Source organism: Aquarana catesbeiana, linkage group LG02 (assembly GCF_042186555.1).
Source record: "Aquarana catesbeiana isolate 2022-GZ linkage group LG02, ASM4218655v1, whole genome shotgun sequence".
Taxonomy (NCBI): Eukaryota; Metazoa; Chordata; class Amphibia; order Anura; family Ranidae; genus Aquarana; species Aquarana catesbeiana.
This window is the reverse complement of record NC_133325.1, coordinates 88,760,829-88,787,884: the sequence shown is the minus strand read 5'-3', so window position 1 is coordinate 88,787,884 and position 27,056 is coordinate 88,760,829. Positions and strand designations below refer to the sequence as shown.

The 27,056-nt window shown below is 43.9% G+C and overlaps 1 protein-coding gene across 1 annotated transcript in view; it reads right to left on the bottom strand.

Moving 5' to 3' along the window:
- Window positions 1-27,056, bottom strand: part of LOC141127027 (uncharacterized) — a 55,259-nt gene that overhangs the window by 2,450 nt on the left and 25,753 nt on the right. Inside the window, exons 2-4 of the mRNA XM_073613151.1 lie at window positions 12,586-12,691; window positions 12,399-12,505; window positions 4,955-5,127 (exon numbers count right to left, since the gene is read on the bottom strand). Coding sequence (XP_073469252.1) covers window positions 4,955-5,127; window positions 12,399-12,505; window positions 12,586-12,691 — 386 coding nt within the window. The remainder of the gene's footprint in view (window positions 1-4,954; window positions 5,128-12,398; window positions 12,506-12,585; window positions 12,692-27,056) is intronic.

The window sequence follows — 27,056 nt, the reverse complement described above, 5'->3', positions numbered from 1 at the left end:
AGGGATTAACACTAGGGGGCGATCAAGGGGTTAAATGTGTTCCCTGCTAGGTGTTTCGAACTGTGGGGGGATGTGACTGACTAGAGGAGGAGCCAGATTGCTGTTCCTACTTAGTAGGAACACATGTTCTGTCTCTGACAGAATGGGGATTTGTGTGTTTATACACACACACACACACACACACACACACACACACACACCTGTTCTGGCTCTTGTGCCCACGATCACGCGTGGCCGCCGGACATCGCAGCCGACGGCCACGCGCATGGTTTCCCCCTCTGCAGCAGGTGTGTGTGCACCGGCTAGAGCTGTTTAACCGGTTCCCGACCGGCGCACGCCGATGTACGTCGGCAGAATGGCACGGCTGGGCAAATGGGCGTACCTGTACGTCACTTTGAATTTGCCACCATGCCATCGCATGCGCACCGCCTGCCGGGAGCTCCGTGAGTCGGGTCGCGGGACCCGTGGACTCGATGTCCGCAAGAATACCCGCGATCGTCTCACGGAGAGGAAGAATGGGGAAATGCTAATGTAAACAAGCATCTACCCGTTCTGCCTAGTGACAGTGTCACTTATCTCTACTCCCTGTGATTGGGAGCTATGATCAGTGATGTGTCACAGCTAGCCCATCCCCCCTACAGTTAGAACACATCCCTAGGACACACTTAACCCTTACAGCGCCACCTAGTGGTTAACGCCTTCACTACCAGTCACATTTACACAGTAATCAATGCAATTTTAATCGCACTGATCGCTGTATAAATGTGAATGGTCCCAAAATCGCGGCAAAATTGTCCGACGTGTTCGTCATAATGTCGCAGTCATGATATAAAATCGGTGATCCGCGCATTACTAGTAAAAAAAAATTATTAATAAAAATGCCATAAAACTATCCCCTATTTTGTAGACGCTATAACTTTTGCGCAAACCAATCAATAAATGCTTATTGCGATTTTTTTTACCAAAAATATGTTGAAGAATACGTATCGGCCTAAACTGAGGAAAAAAAATGTTTTTTTAATATATTTTTGGGGGATATTTATTATAGCAAAAAATAATGCGTTTTTTTCAAAATTGTCGCTATTTTTTTGTTTATAGCGTAAAAAATAAAAACTGCAGATGTGATCAAATACCACCAAAAGAAAGCTCTATTTGTGGGGAAAAAAAAGACGTCAATTTTGTTTAAGCCACGTCGCACGACCACGCAATTGTCAGTTAAGGTGATGCAGTGCCGAATCGCAAAAAGTGCTCTGTTCTTTGGCCAGCAAAATGGTCTGGGGCTTAAGTGGTTAAAGAGCCGACGTATAGCTACGCTGATTCACGGGAACGTGCCGACCTACCGCAGTATAATGATGGCAGCTGGTTGGCAAGTGGTTAACCACTTCAATACCGAGCACTTTTCCTACCCAGGTCAATTTTCAGCAACTACATTTTTATAATTTTGTCCACACAAAGTTTTAGTGTTAATTAATGCTGGGTTTTTTCATTCTTTTGCGAAACAAAAAAAAAAAACGAAAATTTCGATAAAAAAAAAAAATAACCCAAATCAGTATATATGATTAAGGGTCCTTTCACACGGGACGGATCCGTGATGATCCGCCCCGTGAATATCCGCTTGCTCAGCGGAAGATGACAGGTCTGTCTCTGTGCAACGACGGACCTGTCAGAGCGCCGCTCTCCCCTATGGGGGATCGGATGATGACGGACCGTAGAGTCCGTCGTCACCCGATCCGATCACGGATGGAAAAGTAGGTTTTTCGGATCGGAGCGGGTCGGATGTCAATGGACATGTCACCGCTGACATCCGACCCACCATAGAGGTCTATGGAGGGTCCGTTCAGGTCCGCCTGTCAGTTTTTTAGGTGTACCTGAACGGACCCTCCATAGACCTCTATGGAGGGTCGGATGTTAGCGGTGACATGTCCGATCGTCATTGGAAAGAGGCCTTATAGGGCGTACACACGGTCGGACTTTGTTCGGACATTCCGACAACAAAATCCATGGATTTTTTCCGATGGATGTTGGCTCAAACTTGTCTTGCATACACACGGTCACACAAAGTTGTCGGAAAATCCGATCGTTCTGAACGCGGTGACGTAAAACACGTACGTCGGGACTATAAACGGGGCAGTGGCCAATAGCTTTCATCTCTTTATTTATTCTGAGCATGCGTGGCACTTTGTCCGTCGGATTTGTGTACACACGATCGGAATTTCCGACAATGGATTTTGTTGTCGGAAAATTTTATCTCCTGCTCTCCAACTTTGTGTGTCGGAAAATCCGATGGAAAATGTCCGATGGAGCCCACACACGGTCGGAATTTCCGACAACACGCTCCGATCGGACATTTTCCATCGGAAAATCCGACCGTGTGTACGGGCCATTAGTCTGTAGGAATGTTATAGAGTCCACAAACTGGTATATAAATCTGGAAATTGATCAACCCTGATGTACTCATTTCTTGGGGCCTGAACATGCCAGGACAGTACAAATACCCCCAAATAACCCCTCTTTGGAAAGTAGGCAGACCAAATGTATTTAGTAAGAGGCATGGCAAATTTTTTGTCATTTTTTTTGGAAAATTAAAAAAAAAATGTCACAATACTGTCACCAGTGCAGTACAGCATCATCATAACTGGTGTGGCGCTGATCAGGGACAATGACTGGTGACAGTATAAAAAAAAAAAAAGGAAGATTTTGTGTTTCAATTTTTTTCATTTTTTCTACAATTTTTTTTTTTTTAACACACTGATCACAGCAACATAATGTTAGCATAATAACACTGTACTACTCTGGGAAAGTGATTGGGATTTTTTTTTTTTTTTTTTTTTTTTTTTTACACATTATTTATAATTTACACATTATGATTGCTTATAGTAGTGAATTTCATTGCTATAAGCAAGCATTTTACCGACTGAAACTGCATCACATAATGGACCACACCTCCCTTATTACTATACCACCTCTTGTAAAAGAAAGAGAAAAGTTGGGGTCAGTGGCGCTACCTGTAGCCTGAAGAGTAATCTATCGGATCTCTATTTATATGGCTATGTAAAAAAGAATGCTAGATGGGATCATATGGTCAAAGAAATTCACAATGGTGTGATTAACTACTAGCACCCTTGCTGTGACCTGCGTGTAAAGATTAGCAGTATATAAAATCCACCTGTGTGATGTGCATAAATCATCCGTACTAAAGAGTGTAAGTGATACGGCTGTGCTCTAATTAGACTGGATGACCGCCGGCACCCACTGATTGGTCAGGAGGAAGACAGGACAGAGCTGTGTCTATGTAAACAATGCAGAGCTTTGCCCTGTCCGTGGGGATGTGGCAGATTTTGTTTCCCTGCAAAGCAGAGACTAAAAACCATCACCTCCCTTAGTAAAAAGCACCTCACAGTACACACAAACACTGGCTGGGCACACATTTAACCCTTTAATCGCCCTAGATGTTTAATCCCTTCCCAGCCAGTATTAGTACTGTGACAGTGCATATTTTTAGCACTGAACACTGTATTAATGTCACTGGTACCCACAAAGTGTCAGTTAGTGTCAGACTGCTTGCCATACTATTGCAGTCCCGCTATAAGTTGCTGATCACCGCTATTGCTAGTATAAAAAATAAAAATAAATAAAAATTCCAGTATATATAGCATAGTTTGTCGACGCTATAACGTTCACGTAAACCAATCAATATACGCTTATGGGGATATTAACTAAAATATGTAGCACAATACATATAAGCCTAAATTTATGAAGAAATTTGATTTTTTTTTTTATTTCATAAGGCTGACCTACAAATGGCAAAGTAGCTCATGGGATATTTTGGCATGTTGCAGTTTGAACATTTTTTACTGCATTTGACGCTTGTTTTTTCATGTGGCAAAATGTGTGTTTGTTTCTGTTTGCTGTTAACAATTAATGGCACCAAAAGCGTGACTAGTTCATTTTAGGTGTAAAAGACTAAACAACCTTCTTGTACAATCTCCTTTAGATTTAACAAAACCATATAATAGGAGGACACGCCATCTATCCAATCACTCTGTATCAAATCAGGAATGCCCTTGCACTACATAGTTGATGGCAGATGTAAAGGAGGATTGTACAATCAGATTCGATCATTTATAGTGAGCTTTACAGACTTCCAGGGACACACTTTTCCTGTTCTCAATACTATAGCTCTGCTCCATATAGGCTGTTATGTGATTGTTCATTTGAGTGTGCAGGAGCTGAGCAATCTGAGCAAGAAGGTAAAGTGCAAAACTATTGATTTGGAACAAAATCCCTCTGACACCCTCTTTCCTTCTCATTTTTCCCTTATTTTGGTTGGATCTATATACCTGTATATTTAATGCACTACTAAACCTTCAAAAAGTGTTTCCCAGTGCTAAACCTTTCATCCCATTTCTAAATTGCTGCATTTGTAAATTCCAAAAGCCAGTATAAAGGAATAGTAGTGGTAAAAAAGCACTTGTGGGCTAAACCAATCTTTTTTTTTGTACAATTCTCCTTTAAGGCGTGGCAGGGAGGGTTGTCCTATACCTAAAACTTTTGCTAACAGGTGTCCCTCGTTCTCATTTAAGAAAGTTGGGAGGTATGGTTTTCTCCTTTTCTTCTGAGTTTCAGACTGGGTAATGAACCTTTTAGATATGTATTGCTGTATGTCCATTGGGTCCATGGCCCTTCACTTATTGTCTTGGCAGGAGTTCTCCTCACTTTTTATGCCAGTGATGGCTGTCATCAGGACAGGAACCAAAAGAGCACATTTCCCCAAATAAAATACAAAAAATGATAAAAAAAAAAAAATGTCTGAGGCAGTGTCCATTCCCCACTGGGGGAGTGGGGTGGGGGTATGTTTAAGAATAGTTAGGGTTATCCCAGAATTCTACTTTAAGACACACTCATTGCTTGTTTTATTTCCCTATACTGGAGCCAGTAAAATAATGATACTTACAGTATTGTCAGGGTCGCTCTTAAAATTCCATTTCTGTTGGTCAGCAGTGGCCTGCACAAGGAAACCAACTGCCCACAAGATCCAACCACAATAGTCAACCAATCCCAGAGGCTTGTTTCTTTTCTCAAGGTTTAACATTAAAGATGGAAGCAATGTGACAAATATCCAGATACCTGAGCAAAGACACATCAGAAAGTCTAATAGGTTACAAATATCCCACTTGTATGCGTTTACAGTGCCTTGAAAAAGTATTCACACCCCTTGAAATTTTCCACATTTTGTCATGTTACAACCAAAAAGGTAAACGCATTTTATGTGATAGACCAACACAAAGTGGCACACGATTGTGAAGTGGAAGAAAAAATATTTGACACTTTTTTTTACAAAAAAATAAGTGAAAAGTATGGTGTGTATTTGTATTCAGCCCCCCTGAGTCAATACTTTGTAGAACCACCTTTCACTGCAATTACAGCTACAAGTCTTTTTGGGATGTCTCTACCAGCTTTGCACATCAAGAGAGTAAGTGACATTTTTGCCCATTCTTTGAAAAATAGCTCAAGCTCTTTCAGATTGGATGGAGACTGTCTATAAACAGCAATTTTCAAGTCTTGCCACAGATTTTTAATTGGATTTAGGTCTGGACTTTGACTGGGCCATTCTAACACATAAATATGCTCTGAGTTAAACCATTCCATTGTAGCTCTGGCTTTATGTTTAGGGTTGTTGTCCTGCTGGAATGTGAACCTCTGCCCCATTCTCAAGTCTTTTGCAGACTCTAACAGGTTTTCTTCTAAGATTTCCCTGTATTTGGCTCCAACCGTCTTCCCATCAACTCTGACCATCTTCCCTGTCCCTGCTGAAGAAAAGCATCTCAACTACATGATGCTGCCACCACCATGTTTCACGGTGGGGATGGTGTGTTTAGGGTGATGTGCAGTGTAAGTTTTCCGCCACACATCGTTTTGCTTTTTGGCCAAAAAGTAAAATTTTGGTCTCACCAGAGCACCTTCTTCCACATATTTGCTGTGTTCTTATGCCTTTCTTTCAACAATGGCTTTCTTCTTGCCACTCTTCCATAAAGGCCAGATTTGTGGAGAGCAAGACTAATAGTTGTCCTGTGGACAGATTCTCCCACCTGAGCTGTGGATCTCTGCAGCTCCTCCAGAATTACCATGGGCCTCTTGGCTGCTTCTCTGATTAATGCTCTCCTTGCCCGGCCTGTCAGTTCAGGTAGACGGCCATATCTTGGTAGGTTTGCAGTTTTGCCATACTCTTTCCATTTTCGGATAGAGTGAAGTGCTCAGTGAGATATTCAAAGCTTGGGATATTTCCTAACCCTGCTTTAAACTTTTACAGAACTTTACCCCTGACTTGTCTGGTGTGTTTCCTGGCCTTCATGATGCCGTTTGTTCACTGAGGTTCTCTAACAAACCTGAGGGCTTCACAGAACAGCTGTATTTTTATTGAGATTAAATTACACACAGGTGGGACTCTATTTACTAATTAGGTGACTTCTAAAAAGGTAATTGGTTCCACTAGATTTTAGTTAGGGGTATCAGAGTAAAGGGGGCTGAATACAAATGCACGCCACACTTTTCACATATTTATTTGTAAAAAAATTTAAAAACCATTTATCATTTTCCTTCCGCTTCACAATTATGTGCCACTTTGTGTTGGTCTATCACATAAAATCCCAATAAAATACATTTACGTTTTTGGTTGTAACATGACAAAATGTGTACTATTTCAAGGGGGTATGAATACTTTTTCAAGGCACTGCAGCACCACATCAACATCACAATAGAACACATTATATAGTAACACAATATAATCATCATTACTTAGAAGTAATGGTGGATTGTTTATTCTTAAAGCTTACATTTTTTTAAATTAAAATAGCAAACATGTTATACTCACCTGCTCTGTGCCCTGATCCTTCTTTTCTGGGGTCCCCCCGCCTACACTCCTGGCTGCTCCTCTTCTGCGAGTGCCCCCACTGAAAGCTGTTTTTTATGGGAGCCCTCCTGCAGGCTCACTCCCAAGCTAACCGATCTGCATCTATAGACACAGACAGGGCAGCTCAGCCCTGCTCCCTAGTCACAGTATCTGAATGACAACAGCGGGAGACACTGCATAGGCATAGGTGTGCGCAGCCTATTTCATTAGGGTCTCCAACTCAAAGCAACAGAGCCAGTGACTAGGGGTGTACACAACACTATGCTTCACAAGCCATGGCAGAAATTATTTTTTTTCTAATTATTTTTTAGAATTTAAATGTTATTACACTTTATTGTTTAAATATTTATTAATGTACTTACATTTTTATCTAAACTGATCTGTTGGGGGCAGTGGTAAAATATCAGAAGACATTTGGGACACAGAAAGTTACTGAGAACATAGATTTATCAGTACCTTTCTTTGTAGCCTTAGCTGCTTAGATGAATGAATAGAAGGTGCTCACAGACTTCCTATTCATTCACAAACTGAAGCTTAGTAAACACGGTTTACTATGCTTCAGAGATGAATGGACACAGGAGCAATCGGTACCGATCATTCACTGTGTTCATTCAGAAAAGGAAGGGGCTCTCCATCCTGAAACATCCCCCTGTGTGCCCACCGCAGCTGCGAGGTGGAGAGGAGAGAAGCTGGCAGCACTCCAGGGGAAAGGGGCACACAGGACAGTAGGTGCAGATGCTAGAACTGATCCCCCTGCAGTGCAGCCAGAGCAAGGAAAAGGAGGAGAAACTGGCAGTGTTGCAGGGGAAGGAACAAGAGGATCGGTGTCTGCAATAAGACCCAGGCCCCCCTTTTTTAACTAATAGGGCCCAGGCCTGGTACAGGAGAGCTGGTTGTACTGCCTTTTTAGCAGCCGCGGCACACAGGGTGATTAGGACGTGCCCAGGCACACCCATGCTGCTCAGTGAGGAGGGACAGAGCCGGATCTAGATCAGACTCAAGTATAAGGGTGGCTCAGGGGGTATCTGGCAGCACAGAAGTTGCATTAAGGATGTAATGCATTAAGGTAAAAAACCTTAAAGAGGTGTTCCACCCAAAAGTGGAACTTCTGCACATCTGATTCTCTCCCCCCCCCCCCACCCCTCCGTTGCCACAATTGGCACATTTTGGGGGGGACAGGATACCTGTATTTGACAGGTATCCTTTGCCATTTCTTAGAGCCTCAGCCGCGGCTATTGACGTCACGGCTGGGGCTCCCTCTTCCTTCCCCTGTTGCCGGGCCAGTAGGAGAGAGGAGCGGGGCCTCGTGCATGAGCTGTAGGGTTCCCGGCGTGATGCCGAAAGGCTACACTGCTGGGTACCCTTACCCGCAATGGCGGCAGCAGCACCCGACAGCCGATGGAAACATCAGCTGCGGTGCCGACATTGCTGGACTCCAGGACAGGTAATGTTCCACAATGTTCTAGTATGTTCTAGTATGCGATGCATACTAGAACATTGCCTTGCAGGAGGAAAAGTTTTTTTTTTCCCAGTTTACTACTGCTTTAAGGGCTCAGTTTCTTAGTAGCATTACATTAACCCACTTTTGACAACTGCCTAACTTTGAACATACTAAAATCAATGTACTGCAAATTAAGCTACTGTCAATAAGCGGTGGTTGCCATCTTTGATGAGCACTGGAATTTGGCCAATTTTATTATTTTGAAATAGGGAATAAAGCTCTGGGTTTTTGAATTAGTTAGAATGGCTGTTAGTAGGTGGGTGAAAATGGAGTCTCTATGGCTGGCCAATGGAAAATAGACGTGAGTAAGGAACTGGCAGTGAGACATCTGCCCATTTTTCCTCTTGTTACCAGAGACAGACGCGTTCTTCTCAACACAGTGGATCAGTAGAAGCTATGCATGCGTTGTCAAAATCTTGCTTCCTTTCCTACAAGAAAGGCTAACAATTGGTCCCTGGTGGCAGAACAATTTTTCAACATAGTTAGAATTCTGTATGTCATGAGTGTTTCCATGCACTGCACCCTTGTTAGCCTTGATGTAGCCTGATAATAGTGCAAACGTAGAAAGCAAATGTTGACTTACATTGCTTGCTTCTACTTTGCTTGTATAGCTATCATTAAAAGAAAAGTATGGGTTTGGGGGGTTTTCCATAATACTTACCTAGGTGGTTGCAGCATCGGTTTGATGCTGCATCTGTCCCCCGGCGCCTCTACACAAAGAACCGAGCGATCGAACACCGCCGATGGCTCGGTTCTCACAGCTCCCCGAGCAGAGAGCTGCTGACTGTCAGTCACAGCTCTCCGCTCTGCTCCTCCTCGCTCACTGGAGTGCTAAGCTGTGAAGGGCGGGGAGCGGCCGTCTCAGGCTCTCAGCTGAGAGGGGTGTCAGTTCAGGCACCTGGTGGATCCAGACTCCCATTGTCGGGAGGACGCGGTGCCTGGACTGATATCTGTGACTTCAGTAGAGAGTGGGCTTCAGACCGCTCTCTGCTGAAAATGGGTCACAGGAGTGCAAAATGAATTGCACTCCTGTGATCCATAGAAGCCCAGCCAAATGAGCTGGACTTCTCCTTTAAGTGCTTATTTTGGGAAGATCTGGGGGAAAAAAAAAAAACACACCACACTTTCCTCCTTTTTTTAAGCTATCTTTATCTGAAACTCTACAAAGTAATCTAGGTAGATTAATAGATTAATATAGATGTAGTTTAGAAATCTACAGATCCAGTTTCCATGGTTAAAAGAAGAATGCTGTCCATATACTGCCAAGTATAGAGCTTGCCAATAAAAATGCCAGGAAAAGCACCTGAATAGTTGCCCAGCCTAAAGTAGTACTAAAGTCTCAGCGGTTTTTTTTTTTTACCTTTGTGCAAACTTAGCATCAAAATGGTTGTAAACCCTCACATATACCCAGTGAAGTGACTGGTCTCAGGTGATACACAGAGATGAAACAATCCTCCTACATAAGTTTTGTCTGTCTGTCTACAGCTGTTTGTCCCCTATAGCCATTCAAAGTGCAGAATTTACACAGGATCTCTCAGTTTAGAGCTGAATGGAGGGAAGGGACACCAACCCCCCCCCCCCCCCCCCCCTTCACACAGGAACAGAAATGAGGCTGTCAGTTTTCTTTTGGTGTCAGGAAAACTAGTCAGAAGTGATTCATGCTGATGGCAATGAGAATGGAGCAGTGGACAGAATGAGACTTAGTGCTCTGGATTGAGACAAGCACACACTATAGAGGGGTATGCTTTGTTTATATTTCATGTCTGAGGTTTACAAACACTTTAAGATAAAAAATACCCCAGTGACTTTCTTTGCCCACGTGCATCCAAATCCTTACCCACTGTCCCTGATCTCCGCCACCAGTTCTGGGCACAGAGCCCGCTTCCCTGAACTTCTGGGTAGACGAGGGCATGCCCCATGTATGTTACATGCATGCATAAGAAGGGGACAGCATAGGCACAGGGAAGAGGGTGGAGCAGGAAATCATTTCATCCCCAGCTATCTTTTCTTTGTGCTCAAATATGTGCCAGTGAGAACAGACATGCAAAGGTGTCTCCATAGGTCCTTGTACAGGGATGGAGAGCCTCATGGAGAGGTTTTTAAAGCAGCAACCTGGAAAGGGACCAATTTCAGAGGAACTGAGGGAAAGGGCAAGCTAAAAAGAAAAGCATTTACCATAGGGCATATATCAGTGATGGCGAACCTTTTTGAGCCAGAGTGCCCAAACTGTGACACAAAACCAACTTCTTTCTTTCAAAGTGCCAACACAGAATTAAACCTCCTCCATGCCTGCACCGCCAGTGCAAGTGACTGCCTGGCTGGAGGATTCCCCTGCTGTGCCCACAGAAAGGGCTCAGCGTGCCAGCTGTGGCACACATGCCATAGGTTCGCCATCATTGGCATATATGGTAAATGCTAAAGTTTGCAGTAATATATCAGTTTGTTAGGGTTTAGTAACACGTTAAGTTCTTGCCTAGGCTATTTTATTACTTTACAAACAAACACTGGGGCAAATGAGAGTCGTTCTCCAAAATCGACCACTCAGATTACTTTCCTAATTTCTTCATTGCAAGAGGATTAGCTGCTCTGTGCTCAATTTAGCTCCAGCTTCCATAAGACAGTTCCTGTATTCTCTCTTCCAAACCCCAGTCATTTGAAGATATCCAGAGCTCCACCAAAACCTTCTAAGCCCAGACTGTCTTCTGACCAATCACAATTTACATCCACATGACTGGTTTTCTTTCCTCTTATTAGGCAGGAACAAAGATAGCACTGGTCTGTATATCGGTGTTGTTAGTCCTTTATCTATAATAGTTAAAATGCTTGGAAGAAAAGATCTCCAGTGCTGCACATCCAGCAAAACTCAACAGTGTCTATAATAAAAGCAGCTTCAGGCCAGACTCCTTCAATGCCTTTCGCCCCATCTACAGGGCTTAAGCCTCATACACACAATCCGATTGTTGGCCAACCAAGCGTCTGATTTTTGTCCAAAGGGCGTGTGCCAGGATCTCGTCTTGCATACTAATGGTACACAATTGTCGGCCAACAAACACGAACGCAGTGACATAATACATGGAATTTCAGCTCTTGAGCGCCACCCTTTGGGTCCCTTCTGCTAATGTCATGTTTGGTGAACATTGATTCCGAGCATGCGTGTTTGTACTTTCGACTTTTGTGTGACGGACTTGTGTACTGACGATACAAAAATCAGACAAGACTGTTGTCCGCCGAAAATTTACTAGCCTGCCATCCAACATTTGTTGGCCGATAGTTGGACAACAATTTCAGAAGGAATGTACCAACGGTCCGATTTTAGGACAACAGTCTGTCAACAGAAAATCCCCTGCCAAAAATTGGATCGTGTCTTTACGAGGCTTTAGTGGTGGAGGTAGAGATTCCATTAAGTAGGGGAGAATAAATGCATCATCGGCTGCTGCTGTAATCAAGGAAACAATGGATATCAGGTGGACAACCACTGTGCTTGCTGCATATGTACATACTCTGAAGCAGTTTTGGGAAATGTTATATCAGACCGATATACCATGCATTTTTAAACTCACTGGTTGTCCACCTGATATCCACCTTTTCCCTTCAATGCAGCAGCAGTCACCAATGATGCATTTATTCTCCACTTCTTTATGGAATCTCCATCCCCATGACTAAGTCCTATGGCTGGGGCAAAACACTTCAGGGGCATGGCCTGGACTGAACCTGGACTCAGGCTGCTCTTACTATAGACACTGTTGGGCTTTGCTGGATATCCGGCACTTGGGTTCTTTTCCTCCTACATGTTTATATATTGAGCCATGGTGAGCTCTCTCCCCCAGCTGGCACTTTTTAGCGGGAGTCACTGGATATGGACAGATAAGGAGCCTGGAGTGGCACCCCCAATCCATGATTTTGGTTCGCAGTTAAAATACCTGGCTGCAGCTAGAAGACCCCGCTATGGGAAATAAGACAAAGAGGCCATTCATTTTCAGCACTCACCTTGTACTGTCCAGTAAACCAGAAATGTTCCTGGATTATCTCGTACTTTATTGAATCTCCTATCATGACCATCTCTGAGGATTCTTAGAAACAAAAATGTCCCGAGGCTGAAACAACATTTTTTTTTAAGTTAATAAATACAATCACTTCCAACACAAGGACATCAATCTTGAAAATAGACACCTACCGTATTCCCCATACTGTGATTAACCCAGTCTGAATCTTCTGGCGTAAATAATTTGTCCCTGACCATCGCAGGCTGAGATGTGACAAAAGAATAAAAGTTCCACTTCCTGTTGAAAATCAGCACCAAAAAACATTAGATTTTGAAAAAAAAAAAAAACATAACAACTTACAATAGCACTGAAGAACTAAGATCTATTTTTATTTTTCTCTCTGAAAGAATAAAATATCGATCAATACACTTATTCTGCCTGTGGGTTTCTGTCCCGCCTGACTGTTTTGTGATATCTTATTTTGTATTTGGGAAAAAAAAAAAAAAGCTTTTTACCGGCTTTTTCGGATACAGCACATAACTGCCACACATTAATTCTGGGGTTCCCTGCAGATATTACAATGTGATTATCTAGAATGTAACCCAGTAGGAGACTGACATAATCCAGTTCTCCAGCTTTGTGGGACTACAATATACAGGAGGCTTTCATTCCTAGTTCTGTAGGTTTCCTACTAGCACACTTCCCATTGTAAGGCTAGGTTCACAATTGTATGTCTGCATTTCCCTGTGTTTTTCATGCACTCCCACTGAAGTCTACAGGGCCAAAAACAGAGCAAACTGCCTGCACTTTTTTTTAAGTTGCATGAAAGCTTGTTGCATACTGTAGGTGTAAAAGGCCCTATAGATAATAATGGGATTCCTCATGTCGTGCGCCCAAAAATGGAATTTCCGCTTTTCCGGTTCCTCCCCCCCACCGGTGTGACATTTGGCACCTTTCAGGACGGAGGTGGGAGCAGATACCTGTCTAATCCTGGTATTTGCTTTCACTTCCGGGCAAAGATAGCCGCAGTATCCTCTGCAGATATCTACGCAATGTCCGGCGCCTCCTCCGTCCCCCCCCCCCCCGCTATCTTCTGGGAGACACACAGGTCCCGGAAGACAGCAGGGACCAGTGGGATCGCGCAGCGCGGCTCGCGCATGCGCAGTAGGGAACCAGGCTGTGAAGCCACAAGGTTTCACTTCCTGATTCCCTTACCGAAGATGGCGGCACCTCCACCCGAGAGCCGAGGTCCATATTTTAAAAAAGTCAGCAGCTGCAGTATTTGTAGCTGCTGACTTTAAAAAAAAAAAAAAAAAAAAAAAATTGTCGGAACTCCACTTTAAAACATAACCTCTTCCTGCTCTATCCTAAACTCTCTAACCCACATCTTTAACCTCTCCCTCTCCCCAAGCACCTTTCCCTCCCTGCTCAAACATGCACTGGTTACCCCCATACTTAAAAAAAAAAAACCCTCATTGGACCCCACATGTTTGAATAATTTATGTCCGATCTTCCCGCTCCCATTTGTCTCCAAGCCTCTTGAATACCTTGTCCACAACTATATTGCAAACAAGTAGCTACCTCACTGACAACAACCTTCTCGATCCTCTACATTCTGACTTCCGCCAACAACATTCCACTGAAACTGCCCTACTAAAATTCACTAACGACCTTCTAACTCCTAAAACCAATGGCCCGTACTCCATACTCATACTTTTAGACCTTTCTGTTGCCTTTGACACAGCTGACCACTCGCTCTCCCTCAATAAACGCAACTCCTTTGGCCTCTGCGACTCTGCTCTTTCCTGGTTTCCATGCTCTTTCCTGGCATCCTATCTCATCGCACTTTCAGCATCACATACACCACCTCCTCCTCTCCTCTTCCTGTTGGGGTACCCCAAGGCTCTGTCCTTGGGCCCCCACCTATTCCCGCTCGACACCTCTTTTCTGGGCCAGTTGATAACCTCCCATGGCTTCCAATACCACCCAACGATGCCCAGATTTATCTCTCCCGAGCTCAGCCCCTTGGTCTCCTCACTTATCAGTATGGATGTCCCACCACTTCCTCATACTCAATCTTTCTAAAATCTAACTTGTAATATTTCCTCCTCCCCGATCCCACATTCCCCCATGACTTTACCATGGAGATCAACAGCACCACAATTGGTCTCTCCATACATGCCAGGGTGCTAGGTCTAATCCTAGACTCTGACCTCTCCTTCAGGCCTCACATCCAATCACTGGCTATATCCTTAACCCCTACAATATTTCCAGAATTCGCCCTAACACCACTACAAAACAACTTATTCTCTCCTTGGTTATATCCTGCCTTGACTACTGCAACTCCCTCCTTAATGCCCTTCCTTTACACAGGCTACCCCTTCCCCCGCAGCCTATTTTGAATGCTGCTGCTAGAATTATATACCTTACTAACCGATCCGTGACTGCTGCCCCTCTCTGCCAATCCCTTCACTGGTTTACACTACCCCACTAAATAAAAATTAAAAATAATGTACTAACCACAATGTACAAAGCCATCCTCAACACTGCCCCAGCTACATCGCCAACCTCATCTGCAGATGTCACCCAAATCATTCTCTCCACTCCTCTTAAGACCTCCTGCTCCCTTGTTACCTTCTCCCGTGCTCACCTCCAGGACTTTTCCAGAACCTTTCCCATCCTCTGGAACTCCCTATCCCAATCAGCTCCTACCCTGTCCACCAATCCTCCGGGTAGACCAATCATATCCGGTATTGACAGTATTACCAGTCCAATGGGAAGCTACATTGCCCACTTTCTTCAGTAACTGGTAGTGCAGCTCACTTCCTATGTCCGCAACTCAGGGCACATGCTAGAGATTCTAGCCCAATACCGATGGCAGACAGGATACCATTGACTGTCACTTGCTGTGGCTTCTTTATACACATCCATACAGCACCAATTTGAACTAGAAGCTGGGCAATACCGCCTGGCACGTGAAAACCATCTGCATCCCAGGCAGGCCTCATTCATTGTGCGCAGTATCAAGTATAGCCTGACACACAATTGCTGCGTTCCAGGATGTATACTACAGACAAACCAAGGGCACAGCCATGGGGGCCAGGTTCGCCCCGAGTTATAATAACCTCTTTATGGGATATTGGGAGCAGTTACATATCTGGTCCAACAATCCCTTCGGACGAACCTAGTCCTATATGCCCATTACATTGATGATATTTTGATCATCTGGGATGATCACTCCTCTGGGTGATCAATGTACATTGCAACGATTTTAACAAACTTTGTTGCAGATTCCAACTTGTCACTTTTTCATTATTGATCTGTTACACTTGCAGTGCACTAATAAGGAAAGCTGCAGGGTCTGCATTGCTTTAGAAGTAATTAAAGCTTTAGGAGCATCTCCCTAAAAATGGCATTTTTGTTGCAGAGGATGCCTAAAAGCTGACTTGTATCTTGGTACAGACTTCTGGGAAAATCAGTCAGCCAATCACACAAGCAAAAAAAATGACATATCCAGGGGGTGTTCTGTACATGAATCTGTGTACAGAACACCTCCAGGCTGTCATATTGCATTGAATTTTACAGAAAATTACAGTGCTGCAGAATGAAAAAGAAAGGTATTTTTTAATAACATTAAATTACAGCATGCCATGTGTTGCAATTATATATGCTATATAATTTGTTTTCCCCACGAAAGGGGGTTGCCCTTTATGCAAAAAAAAAAAAAAACAAACACAAAAAAAAACACATATACGCTTTCTGGATTGTATGAAGTATTACTTGCCATAGTTGCATAGTTAGGCAGGCTAAAAAAATTTAAATATATTGAGTTCAACCAACAGAAAAAATGAGTAAAGATTATGAAAACCTCCATATACAGAGCCCCAAAGCCACAGCTGACCCAGAGAAAGGAAAAAAAGCTAAACATTCAGGAAAGAAAAAACAAAACAAAACAAAACACACACACACACAACAAAAAAGGATTGCAAATTGCAGAGATATTGCGGCCCCAGGGCCACATCTGGCCCTTTGCCTGTTCTGACTGAGCTTGCTGAGGAAGCTGACAGGCTCAAAGAGGCATGCTGACAAAATGTCTGTGTGGAGAGCTGAAAGCTGGAAGGAGAGAGCCCGAGGAGCTGATTGGTATAGCAGGGAAGCTTGCTTCTGTGAGAACATTGCCTAAGGCAGGCCATACATGGGTCAGATTTCGGAAGAATTTTCTTTCGAAAATCTTATCTAAGAATTTCCGTTCATATTTCGCATTTTTAGTTGGCTGCAGCAACAGCCAATTTTTTGTGCGGCCATCGAATTTGAGTAATCGGACATGTTGGAAATTTTTTGAAAAATGAACGATTTTCTAATCAATAATGGGAGAATTGTGCAAGAAATGTAATCAAAAAAGAAGTGCGCATTTGCAAGAAAAGAAAATTCCCAGAAAGAAAATAAGATTCCCAGCCATGAAAATCCTTTTCTTTAGCAATATGAGGTGAAATTGAAGGCTTGGTTGGCCGAATTTCGAAATCAATGGTGGCACCATCGGAACACAAAACGCACACATTTTCTGATCTTCAAAATAAAAATTCTTTTGAAATTTGACTATGTATGGCCAGCCTAAGATATGTCGCGACCCTCTCCCACCACTCTGCTACCCGCCCAAATTTTTCCTATTTTAGCACCTGCATGCTGCAATCCCCAGGAACCTTTCACCTGTATTTAATTTCAGGCCTTTAAGTCCCAGTGCTTTTCAGAGAGCATTTGACAGATGGTGAACAAGCGTTAAATCGCCTCCTCACCTCCTGATTCATACCTCCTTACATCCACCTGGTAAAATTTTGTGAATGTATGTATCGAAGACCAAGTTGCGGCCTTGCAGATCTGAGCCATGGAGGCCTGGTGATGCACTGCCCAAGAAGCACTAACCGCCCTTTTAGAGTGCGCCTTAACTTGAAAAGGGGGAATCTTACCCCTTAAATCATAAGTTTGAATTATAACTTGCTGAATCCACTTAGCCACAGTGGATTGCGACGCTGCCTGTCCCTTCTTAGGACCCGCTGGCAGGATAAATAAGACATCAGTCTTACGAATCTGAGCAGTTGTCTTTAAATAGATCTTCACTGCTCTCACCACATCAAGACAATGTAGTGACTTTTCTTCCCCCTGGAACATGGTTTTGGAAAGAACGATGGCAGGACAATATCTTGGTTCAGGTGAAATCCTGAAACAACTTTTGGTAAAAAGTCTGGACGAGGGCATAACACCACTTTGTCCTCATGAATAATCAAATATGGCTCTTTACAAGAAAAAGCAGCCAATTCCGAAACCCTCCTTGCTGAGGATATAGCAACCAAGAATACCAGATTCCTTGTCAGAAGGACTAAGGGAATATGCTATATTAGTTCAAAAGGCTGTTTTTGTAACAGTGACAAAACTAAGTTCAAGTCCCAAGGGCTCAAGGGCGATTTAACTGGCAGATTAATCCGCATCACCCCTTGCATGAAACCCTGGACTAAAGAATGTGTACCAAGCGGTCTTTGAAATAAGATCAATAAGACTGAGACTTGACCCTTAATAGTACTCAAGGCCAATTTCATCTCCATGCCTAATTGTAGAAAGGCAAGAATTCTGCCTATGATATATCTCCGAGGGTGCCAACCCTTGGATTCACACCAGGAAACATAAGCCTTCCAGACTCTATAATATATAGCTCTGGAAGCTGGCTTCCTTGCATTAATCAAAGTAGAGATAACTGACCCGGAAAGCCCACGTTTTTTTCAGAATGTGGGTTTCAATAGCCAGGCCGTTAAATTTAGCGTTCGTAAAGTAGGATGGAATATCGGCCCCTGTGAGAGCAGGTCTGGCCTTAGTGGAAGGAACCATGGATCCTCCACTGCCATCTTTACGATTTCTGCATACCATGAGCTTCTGGGCCATGCTGGTGCTACCAGAATTACCAGCTTTCTTTCCAGCTTGATTCTGCAAAGAAGTCTTGGTAGCAACTGAATAGGGGGGAATGCATAGATCAGTGAGAACTGATCCCACAGGGTCACCAACACATCTGTTCCACATGCGAGTGGATCCCTTTTTCTGGACACAAATTTGACTAACTTCATGTTGAATCTGGAGGCTAGAAGATCTACTTCCGAAGTCCCCCATCTTTGGCAAATAGCCCAAAAAATGTTGAGGTGAAGAGACCATTCCCCTGGGAATAACTGCTGGCGACTTAAGTAGTCCGCCTGCCAACTCTCTACTCCCGGAATGAAGACTGCAGATAGGCATGGAACATTCCTTTCTGCCCAAGTTAGAATATGGTTCACCTCTCTCTGCGCTGAGAGACTCTTGGTGACCCCTTGGTGATTGATATAGGCCACAGCCGTGGCATTGTCAGACTGGATCCTGACAGGACAATCCCTTAACCTGGAAGCCCAGGCCTTCAGAGCCAGGCGCACTGTCCGAATCTCTAGGATGTTGATGGGCAAGGCTCTCGGTTTTTCACCACTGTCCCTGGACAGTGGTTTTCTCTAGTACTGCTCCCTAACCTAAAAGGCTGGCATCTGTCGTTACTACTTTCCAGATAATTGGTCTGAAGGATTTTCCTTTTAACAGCTTCTGGGTTAGTAACCACCAACTGAGACTTTGGGACACTCTTGCGGACAGCCACATTGGCAAGTCCAAAGCTTGGATCCTTTTTGTTCCAAGCAGACAGGATACTGTTTTGCAACAGTCTCAAATGGAACTGGGACTGCTTCCAATGAAGCCACTATCTTTCCTAACAACCTCATGTAAAGGCGAATTGAGGGATTTCTTTTCGTCCTGACCATATGGAGCTGATCTTTGCTGGAGGCAAGAACACCTTTTTTTGGGCTGTGTCTATGATCAGGCCCAAATACTCCAGCTTTCTTAGCGGTTTTAAGGAAGACTTCTCTAGGTTGAGAATCCAACCCAGACTTTCCAGGTTACTGGTTGTAATGCGTACACTTTGCTCCAAGCGAGTCATCGATTGGTCTATTAGTAATAGATTGTCTAGGTACGCCAAGACTGTTATGCCCTGTGCCCTTAACCTGGCTAGAGGTGGGGTCAGCACTTTTGTGAACACTCGAGGTTCTGTAGCTGGCCCGAAGGGCAAGGCCACAAACTGAAATGCTGTTCTACTTCAAACTGCAAAGGCCTTTGGTGAGCGGAAAATGTAGGGACATGCAGATATGCATCCCTGATGTCGATAGACGCCAGAGGTTCTCCTTGTAGGATAGAAGCTACTGACCTGATCGACTCCATTAAAAGGAGCAGATCTTCAGGAACTGATTTAGATTCTTTAGATCTAGAATGGGTCTGTTGAATAAAACCCCAAAGCTTGCTCTTCTGTGCATGTACAGGAAACGCCTGAAAAGGCTGTGAAGGTTTTAAGGAACCTAAAGAAGAAAGAGAACTATCAGCTGACTCTGCTAGAGGTAGCTTGAAAGAGGCACAAACCATCTCTGTAAGAGATTGTACCAGCAATTTCTCAGATTGCAAGGCTGAAAAAGGATCATCCACCATTGTTTCCTCCGCAGAGGAGTAAACGGTATACTTTTCTTCCTGATCCCTGAGGGTAACCCCTCATCCTCTAGCCACTGTTCCCTTGATAAGGGGTCTAAGGTGGGGAAGAGGGATCTAACACGCTTCCTATCCTTTTGGATAGCGGATGCGATTAAAGTCGCTAATTTTCCTTCTAGGCCTAGTAGGGCGGAGGAAAACGCATTTTCAGTCATGTATACAGGGGCTGAATTTTTAGTGCCTGGGCTTGACCCTGAGGCTTACCTCTAGAGTCTGACGGTGGAAGCCGTCGCCACTGCCTAGAGGCGGATGCCCTGGCGCAGGGGAAGAAGTCAGTTTAAATGAAGGACGTTTATACTTTCTTTTGGGCAAAAGAGTGCCTTTCCCACTAGAAATCATTTGGATGTGTTTGATCAAATCCTCCCCAAATAGCCAATCCCTATGAAAAGGGAAACTAGTCAGAAGCCTTTTGCAAGGTGCTTCGGCTGAAAATTTTTTTTTTTTTACCACAGGGTCCTACGCATGTGTACCAGCACAAGCGCAAGGCGGGACGCCTGGTGAATAGTGTTTTTTATGGCGTCTATGACAAAACATATCGCCCTTGGTAGTTCAAATCGTGGGCCTGTGTGCAGGGACCTCTTTAAGGACCTGTCTAAACTAGTCCCTTAGGGACTGACAGATGCCTATTGCTGCAACTGCAGGCTGAGTAACCGCACCTGCCAAGGAAAAAGAGGATTGTAACAGGAATTCAAACTTTGTATCTGTTGGATCTTTAAGCATTTGTGCATTGTCTACTGGACAAGTTAAACTTTTGTTCACACTGGAAATTGCAGCATCAACTGCTGGTACTTTCCATTCTTTGGTGAATTTCTCCTCCATGGGATAGAGAACTGAGAATCTCTTTGGAAGGAGAAAATGCTTATCCGGGTGATCCCATTCAGCATAAATAAGCTTTTCTAGTAATGCATGGACCGGAAACGCAAGAAAAGGCTGTAAGAGTTGTTAAAGAAAACCCAAGGAAGAATTGCATTAGTAAACCTTCAAAGACCGGGTTCCTATAATAGGGGTTCCACTCCTTTGGACCTGTATAGCACCCCTCAAGAGCAACTTTAGGTAATGTAGCAAGACCAAAAAGAGTCCTGGTTCCTGGGGTCCAGCCCTCAAAGTGAAGCATTACAGGCAAAACCTTGTTTTTCTATGCGAGGCCTGGGTACCATCCTGTGGCCTCAGTGGCTTGGATGGATCCAATCTATGGAGGAATTTAAATCCAGCATGGATCCCTCCTGGAGCTCCTCAGTGCACATCTTCACTCGTGACCAACACCTTAGACACTGGCAAAAAAACTGATGTGCTCCTGGAAGGAGGAGGGGTTATATAGGGAGTGAACTTCCTGGATTGGGTATACCAGTGTCTATCACCTGAAGGTGGCCCATAACCCATTAAGTTATTACTTAGGCTCTGTGTCCCATGATGTATGATAAAGAAATACAAATTTTCCCCCTGCAAGGTAATATCATTGCATATTGGTACAGCTTGTCGTCACCGCTGACAAGACTTTCCTCTTCACCCGGTCTTCTTTCTTCTGGCCAAGCTGCAATGACGTCACTCCCACATGTGTGCAAGGGAGTCATGGCCGCGACCCAGTGCTTTGAAGGGATGGCATTCCATCCCTTCAGAGCACAGTGTGCATGCGCCAGTGATGTCAACAGCTGCAGAAATAGTGAATATCTCCTAAACGGTGCTTTAGGATATATTCCTTGTACCTACAGGTAAATTTTAATATAAAAACATACCCGTAGGTACAAGCTAGCAAGCGGTGTTTAGGACTGCTTTAACTTTGGCCCTTCACAACAGTCCCAGTTTCTCCTGTAGCTCCTTGGAAAAATGAACTGCCCAACCATGCTGTAGGCAGACAACTAGCTTGGCACACTCATATCAGGAAGTACACCGATTCTTTTTCGGGAGGAAGTCAAGACGATATGTAAATTTAGGGTACTACTTACGCACAAAACTTTTCTAGATGTTCCCCATAACAGGTCCACTTTAAATCCTCTCCTGATCGAGGCCTAAACAGCTATATTAGAAGTCTGTGATCTGCCATATATTTAGGGTGTATTAATGCCTATGGGCCAGGACATTAAATTGTGAGCATGTAGCCATTACACATTCTATGTAAGACCTATGGCATAACTCCTACTTGCCCTATGTGTAATAGATTTAATAAGTCTGGGTGGACTGCAGCAGGGTAAACACAAGACTGAAAGTTTGACTTTCAATTTAAGAATAAATGATTTGCGAATAATGCCCCAGGGTTTGTGATGTGTCTCCCAGCCTACTTCCTAATTACCAGAATCTAAACATACAAAAAAAGATTGCTTGTTAAAATTTTGTTTGGCAAATGGGAGCAGTTTAGAGTATTCTAGCTTTTCCTCCTGATAGTGACACAGACAAACCTGTCATGTTCAGTGATTGATGGAACGCCGTTCAGTGTCACCAACTACACATTTTACCAGTACTGTATTAGCAATGGGTCATCAGAGATAGAGCTGTCCATCTGTTAATCAATGAACCACATTCAACATGATGTCGTTTGTCAAAATTCATGGTTATAAGCAAACAAGTCTTCTCACAAATCTCGGCAGAATCATAGAACTCAATCATCAGTAGATACGTACAATTGAAAGACCAATTATGTTTTACACAATTACACTTTCATTTAATTATGCTAAGCATTTGTAATTATACATTCAAAGGCAGGTTTCCTGTATAGGGAATAATCACAATTAGAAGAGAAAAAAAAAAAAAGGTACCCTATCCGCCATTAGTAAAGCAGACATACATCTACAAATTTTTAGTGACTTTTATCATTACATTTATTTATTTTAGACACGTGCATAAAGCAAATTCCGCTACAGAGACAGAGTACATAAACCATTTACATCTAACAGGAAGGGGGGGGGTTTAGTGTACAAAATGTGTGCATCAAATTTAGTAAGGTGGGTCTATCGGCAATTTACACACACCCTGACAACATTTCTGTATTTTAAAACTGCTAGACATAGAAGTGATATAAGTACACAGCAGTATGCATGACCAAGTGTTTTGTACATTGCAAAAGCCTATGCTGCCCATTAGGCATCCTTAAAGCGGAGTTCCACCCAAAAATTGAACTTACACTTTTCGGAATCCCCCCCCCCCTCCGGTGTCACATTTGGCACCTTTCAGGGGTGTGGGGCGCAGATAACTGTCTAATCCAGGTATCTGCTCCCACTTCCGGGCATAGTATCTGCGGATATCTACGCCATGTCCGGTGCCTCCTCCGCCCCCCCCGCTGTCTTCTGGGAGACACACAGGTCCCAGAAGACAGCAGGGACCAGTGGGATCACCAGTAGGGAACCAGGATGTGAAGCTGCAAGGCTTCACTTCCTGATTCCCTTACCGAAGATGGTGACGCCTCCATCCGAGAGACAGATCGGCTTCGGGGGGGCAACATCGCGGGGGCCCTGGACAGGTAAGTGTCCATATTTTAAAAAATCAGCAGCTGCAGTATTTGTAGCTGCTGACTTTAAAAAAAAAATTTGGCGGAACTCCGCCTTAAAGTGGAGCTCAACCCCAAAAGGGAAAATTCTGCTTGTTTTCACCCCCCCGCCACATTTGGCACATGATTACGACAGGCATCTGGCATCCGAGGGACAGAGAGAGCAGCGCCGCTGCTCTTGGGCACAGCGCTGGATCGAGATCGGGCTCAGGTAAGAATCCGGGGTATCTTTAGGTTTTGATAATACCTCCCTAAAGCACCTCCCTACTTTGGCAGGACTGTGCAAATTTTCAGATGATAAAAAAAAAAAAAAAAAAATGTCAGAGTTTATTTAATGTTTTTTTAGTAGTTTTATCCCCACAATGACAAATTTGCGTTAGACTTGAAGTTTAGATTATAGATAGATAGATAGATAGATAGATAGATAGATAGATAGATAGATAGATAGATAGATAGATAGATAGATACACACAGTTATGCTCATAAGTTTACATACCCTGGCAGAATTTATGATTTCTTGGCCATTTTTCAGAGAATATGAATGATAACACAAAAACTTTTTCACTCATGGTTGGTGTTTGTCTGAAGCCATTTATTATCAATCAACTGTGTTTTCAATAAGTAAAAGCAAACAGGGTCACTAATCCAGCGCTCAAGATAAGAAGTAAATTAAACTAAGCAGCTGCTATAATCAAATATAACATTAAGGAGAAAGCAAAAAAGTTCCAAAGAAATAGGTTCTTTCCAGCTTAAGCAGCACTGCTTAAGCTGGAAAGAACCTTTTTCTTTGGAACTTTTTTGCTTTCTCCTTAAAATCAACTGTGTTTACTCGTTTTAAATCATAATGGCAACAGAAACTACCCAAATGACCCTGAACAAAAGCATATATACCCTGGTGATTTTGGCCTGATAATATGCACACAAGTGAACACAAAGGGGTTTGAATGGCTATAACTACCCTCACCTGTGATCTGTTTGCATTGTAATGTGTGTGTGTGTATGAAAGGTCAATGAGTTTCTGGACTCCTAACAGACCCTTGCATCTTTCATCCAGTGCTGCACTGACATTTCTGGATTCTGAGTCATGGGGAAAGCAAAATTGAAAAGGTAAGTTGCACTGTATAAAACTGGAAAGGGATATAAAAAGATAGCCAAGGAATTGATAATGCCAATCAGCAGTGTTCAAACTCTGATCAAGAAGTGGAAAATGAGGGGTTCTGTTGAAATTAAACCAAGGTCAGGTAGACCAACTAAAATTTCAGCCACAACTGCCAGGAAAATTGTCTGGGATGCAAACTGGGATGCAAAGAAAAACCCACAAATAACTTCAGGTGAAATACAGGACTCTCTGAAAACATGTGGTGTGGCTGTGTCAAGATGCACAATAAGGAGGCACTTGAAGAAAGATGGGCTGCATGGTCGAGTCGCCAGAAGAAAGCTATTACTACGCAAATGCCACAAAGTATACCGCGCACAATACGCCAAAAAGCACAGAGGCATGCCTCAAACCTTCTGGCATAAAGTAATTTGGAGGGATGAGACCAAAATTTAGCTTTTTGGCCATAACCATAAAAGCGATCTGGTTAGTACCATTCACCCCCTTCCTATTCCATCTCTTCTTTCACCCCTATCTCTCTATCTCCAACCCGATCATCAGCTGGCCGGTGGCCAGAGCCGCATCTTCCTATGCTAAGTTGAAAGTTATGGCTGGCTGAGTGATATTGCACATCTTAGAAGCTCTGCTGTTACCTTCTCCCACACTGAGCTCACTCCTCTGCTTAAACTGGCAGGACGATACACACCAGGGAGGACACAGGCAGCTCTGAGCAAGGGGCACCTCTGGCAGATCTTTACACAGCTGACATGCTGTGCACTGACACTACAGAGGTGGAAGGGATCGGTGTATCTAGCAAGAAGTGAATGCCTGTGAACTGAAATGACAGAGGTTGACCCTGCAGTATCTGCAGCTTCTGGTCACACTGACCATAAAGATGTCTGGTACAGGAGCACAGATTCAAACATAAGTTTAACCCTTTAATAGATCAGAATTCCTCTGGCTGTGACAGATGCAGAATGTGACCATTTCTAATGTGAAGACAATTTCAGGGTAATATATGATATTGCTGATTGCCACCAATTAAATGACATTGCCATTGTTATGCAGTGCAGTGGGGCATTGCACTGAAAGTGTAAAATATAAGATGTGTGCTTAAATGGATAGAAGGAAAACCATTAGTATGTGTGACTTAAAACGCATCTGGGGTCTGTGACTACATTTCCGGGATGGAGGGGGGTATTTGTTCTGTGGTCCTGTACTCTGCATTACCCACTACTGACCTCTGTGTTATTATTGTCTTTTACAGTATTACACTCTGCATTACATACTATTGTCCCATGCACTCTACTTACTACTAGCCTCATGAACGTTATGTTACTTACTACTGACCCCCTAAACTCTGTTACTTGCTACTAACCCCTTTGCCTTACTTGTTACCCCTGCAGAAGAATGGGCTCAGGAGTGTTCAGATCAATTACCACCATTGCACACCACCAATCATAGGCAGCGTGTGTCTGTGTCCCGACTTCTGAATGAATGGAAGCAAGCAAACATCCCATGCTGCGCCGCTGTGCGCCTCTGATCAGTCAGTGACCTGTGATTGCTGTCCGTGACATGACCACAGCCAGCTCTGCCTCTGCCCATACGGGATTCCTAATCCTGTGTCTCCTGGCCCTGCCCCCCCTGTCGTAAAGGCCGCTCTCCCTCCTGGACTGTCCTGAACATCGCCGGCAGCGTCACTCAAGTGCTATAGCCCCTGGCGGTGGCACTTCAGGCTTGGCGACAGGTGGAGCCTGCCTGGAGGAGGCACCGAGTTTGCCAGAGTTTAAAATTGTTCTTTGCACACGCACTGGCAGGGTCACGTCGTTGGGTGGATGCAGAGCAGTCTGCAGAGCCTCAGGCCTGGTGGGTGAAATACTGTCACTGTCTGAGATTGCATTATCCCAGATATGCATGTAAATGTATTTGGTGTATAAAAGACTGATCTGTCCATGTATCGAAGGGTCGGGTCCCCCCTCCCCCGCTAGTGAGGCTGCATTTAATGAGCGCTGGCGAGGCTGCATTTGATGGGCGCTGGCGAGGCTGCATTTGATGGGCGCTTCATTAAAAGGTGGGGCATGCATGGGTAAGGAAAAGGGGGTGGAGTCAGGTGTGGCAAAATGAGAATTTGCCTAGGTTGTCAAAAATCCTTGCACCAGCCCTAATTGTGCATTACATATTATAGACCTTAAAAAAAATTGTGGTAAGAGATCATCCCAACCCCAGCCCACCTCAGAACAATGGGGGAAAACTGATTGGAAGGGGGATTGGAGGAAAGGAGGATTTATGCTGGGTTTTTGCTGGGTGGGGGGTTTACTGGAAAAAGGAGGTTGTGCTATGAGGGAGGATTTGTGGGGTAGAAGGAGCATTTATTCTGGAAGGAGGGACTGGAGAGAAGGAGGATTTGTGCTATGGGGAAATTAGCGTGGAAAAGGATTTTTTCTGGGGGGGGGGGGGGGGGGAAGAGTCTTTACCCAAGAGGATCTGTTGCTAGAGGC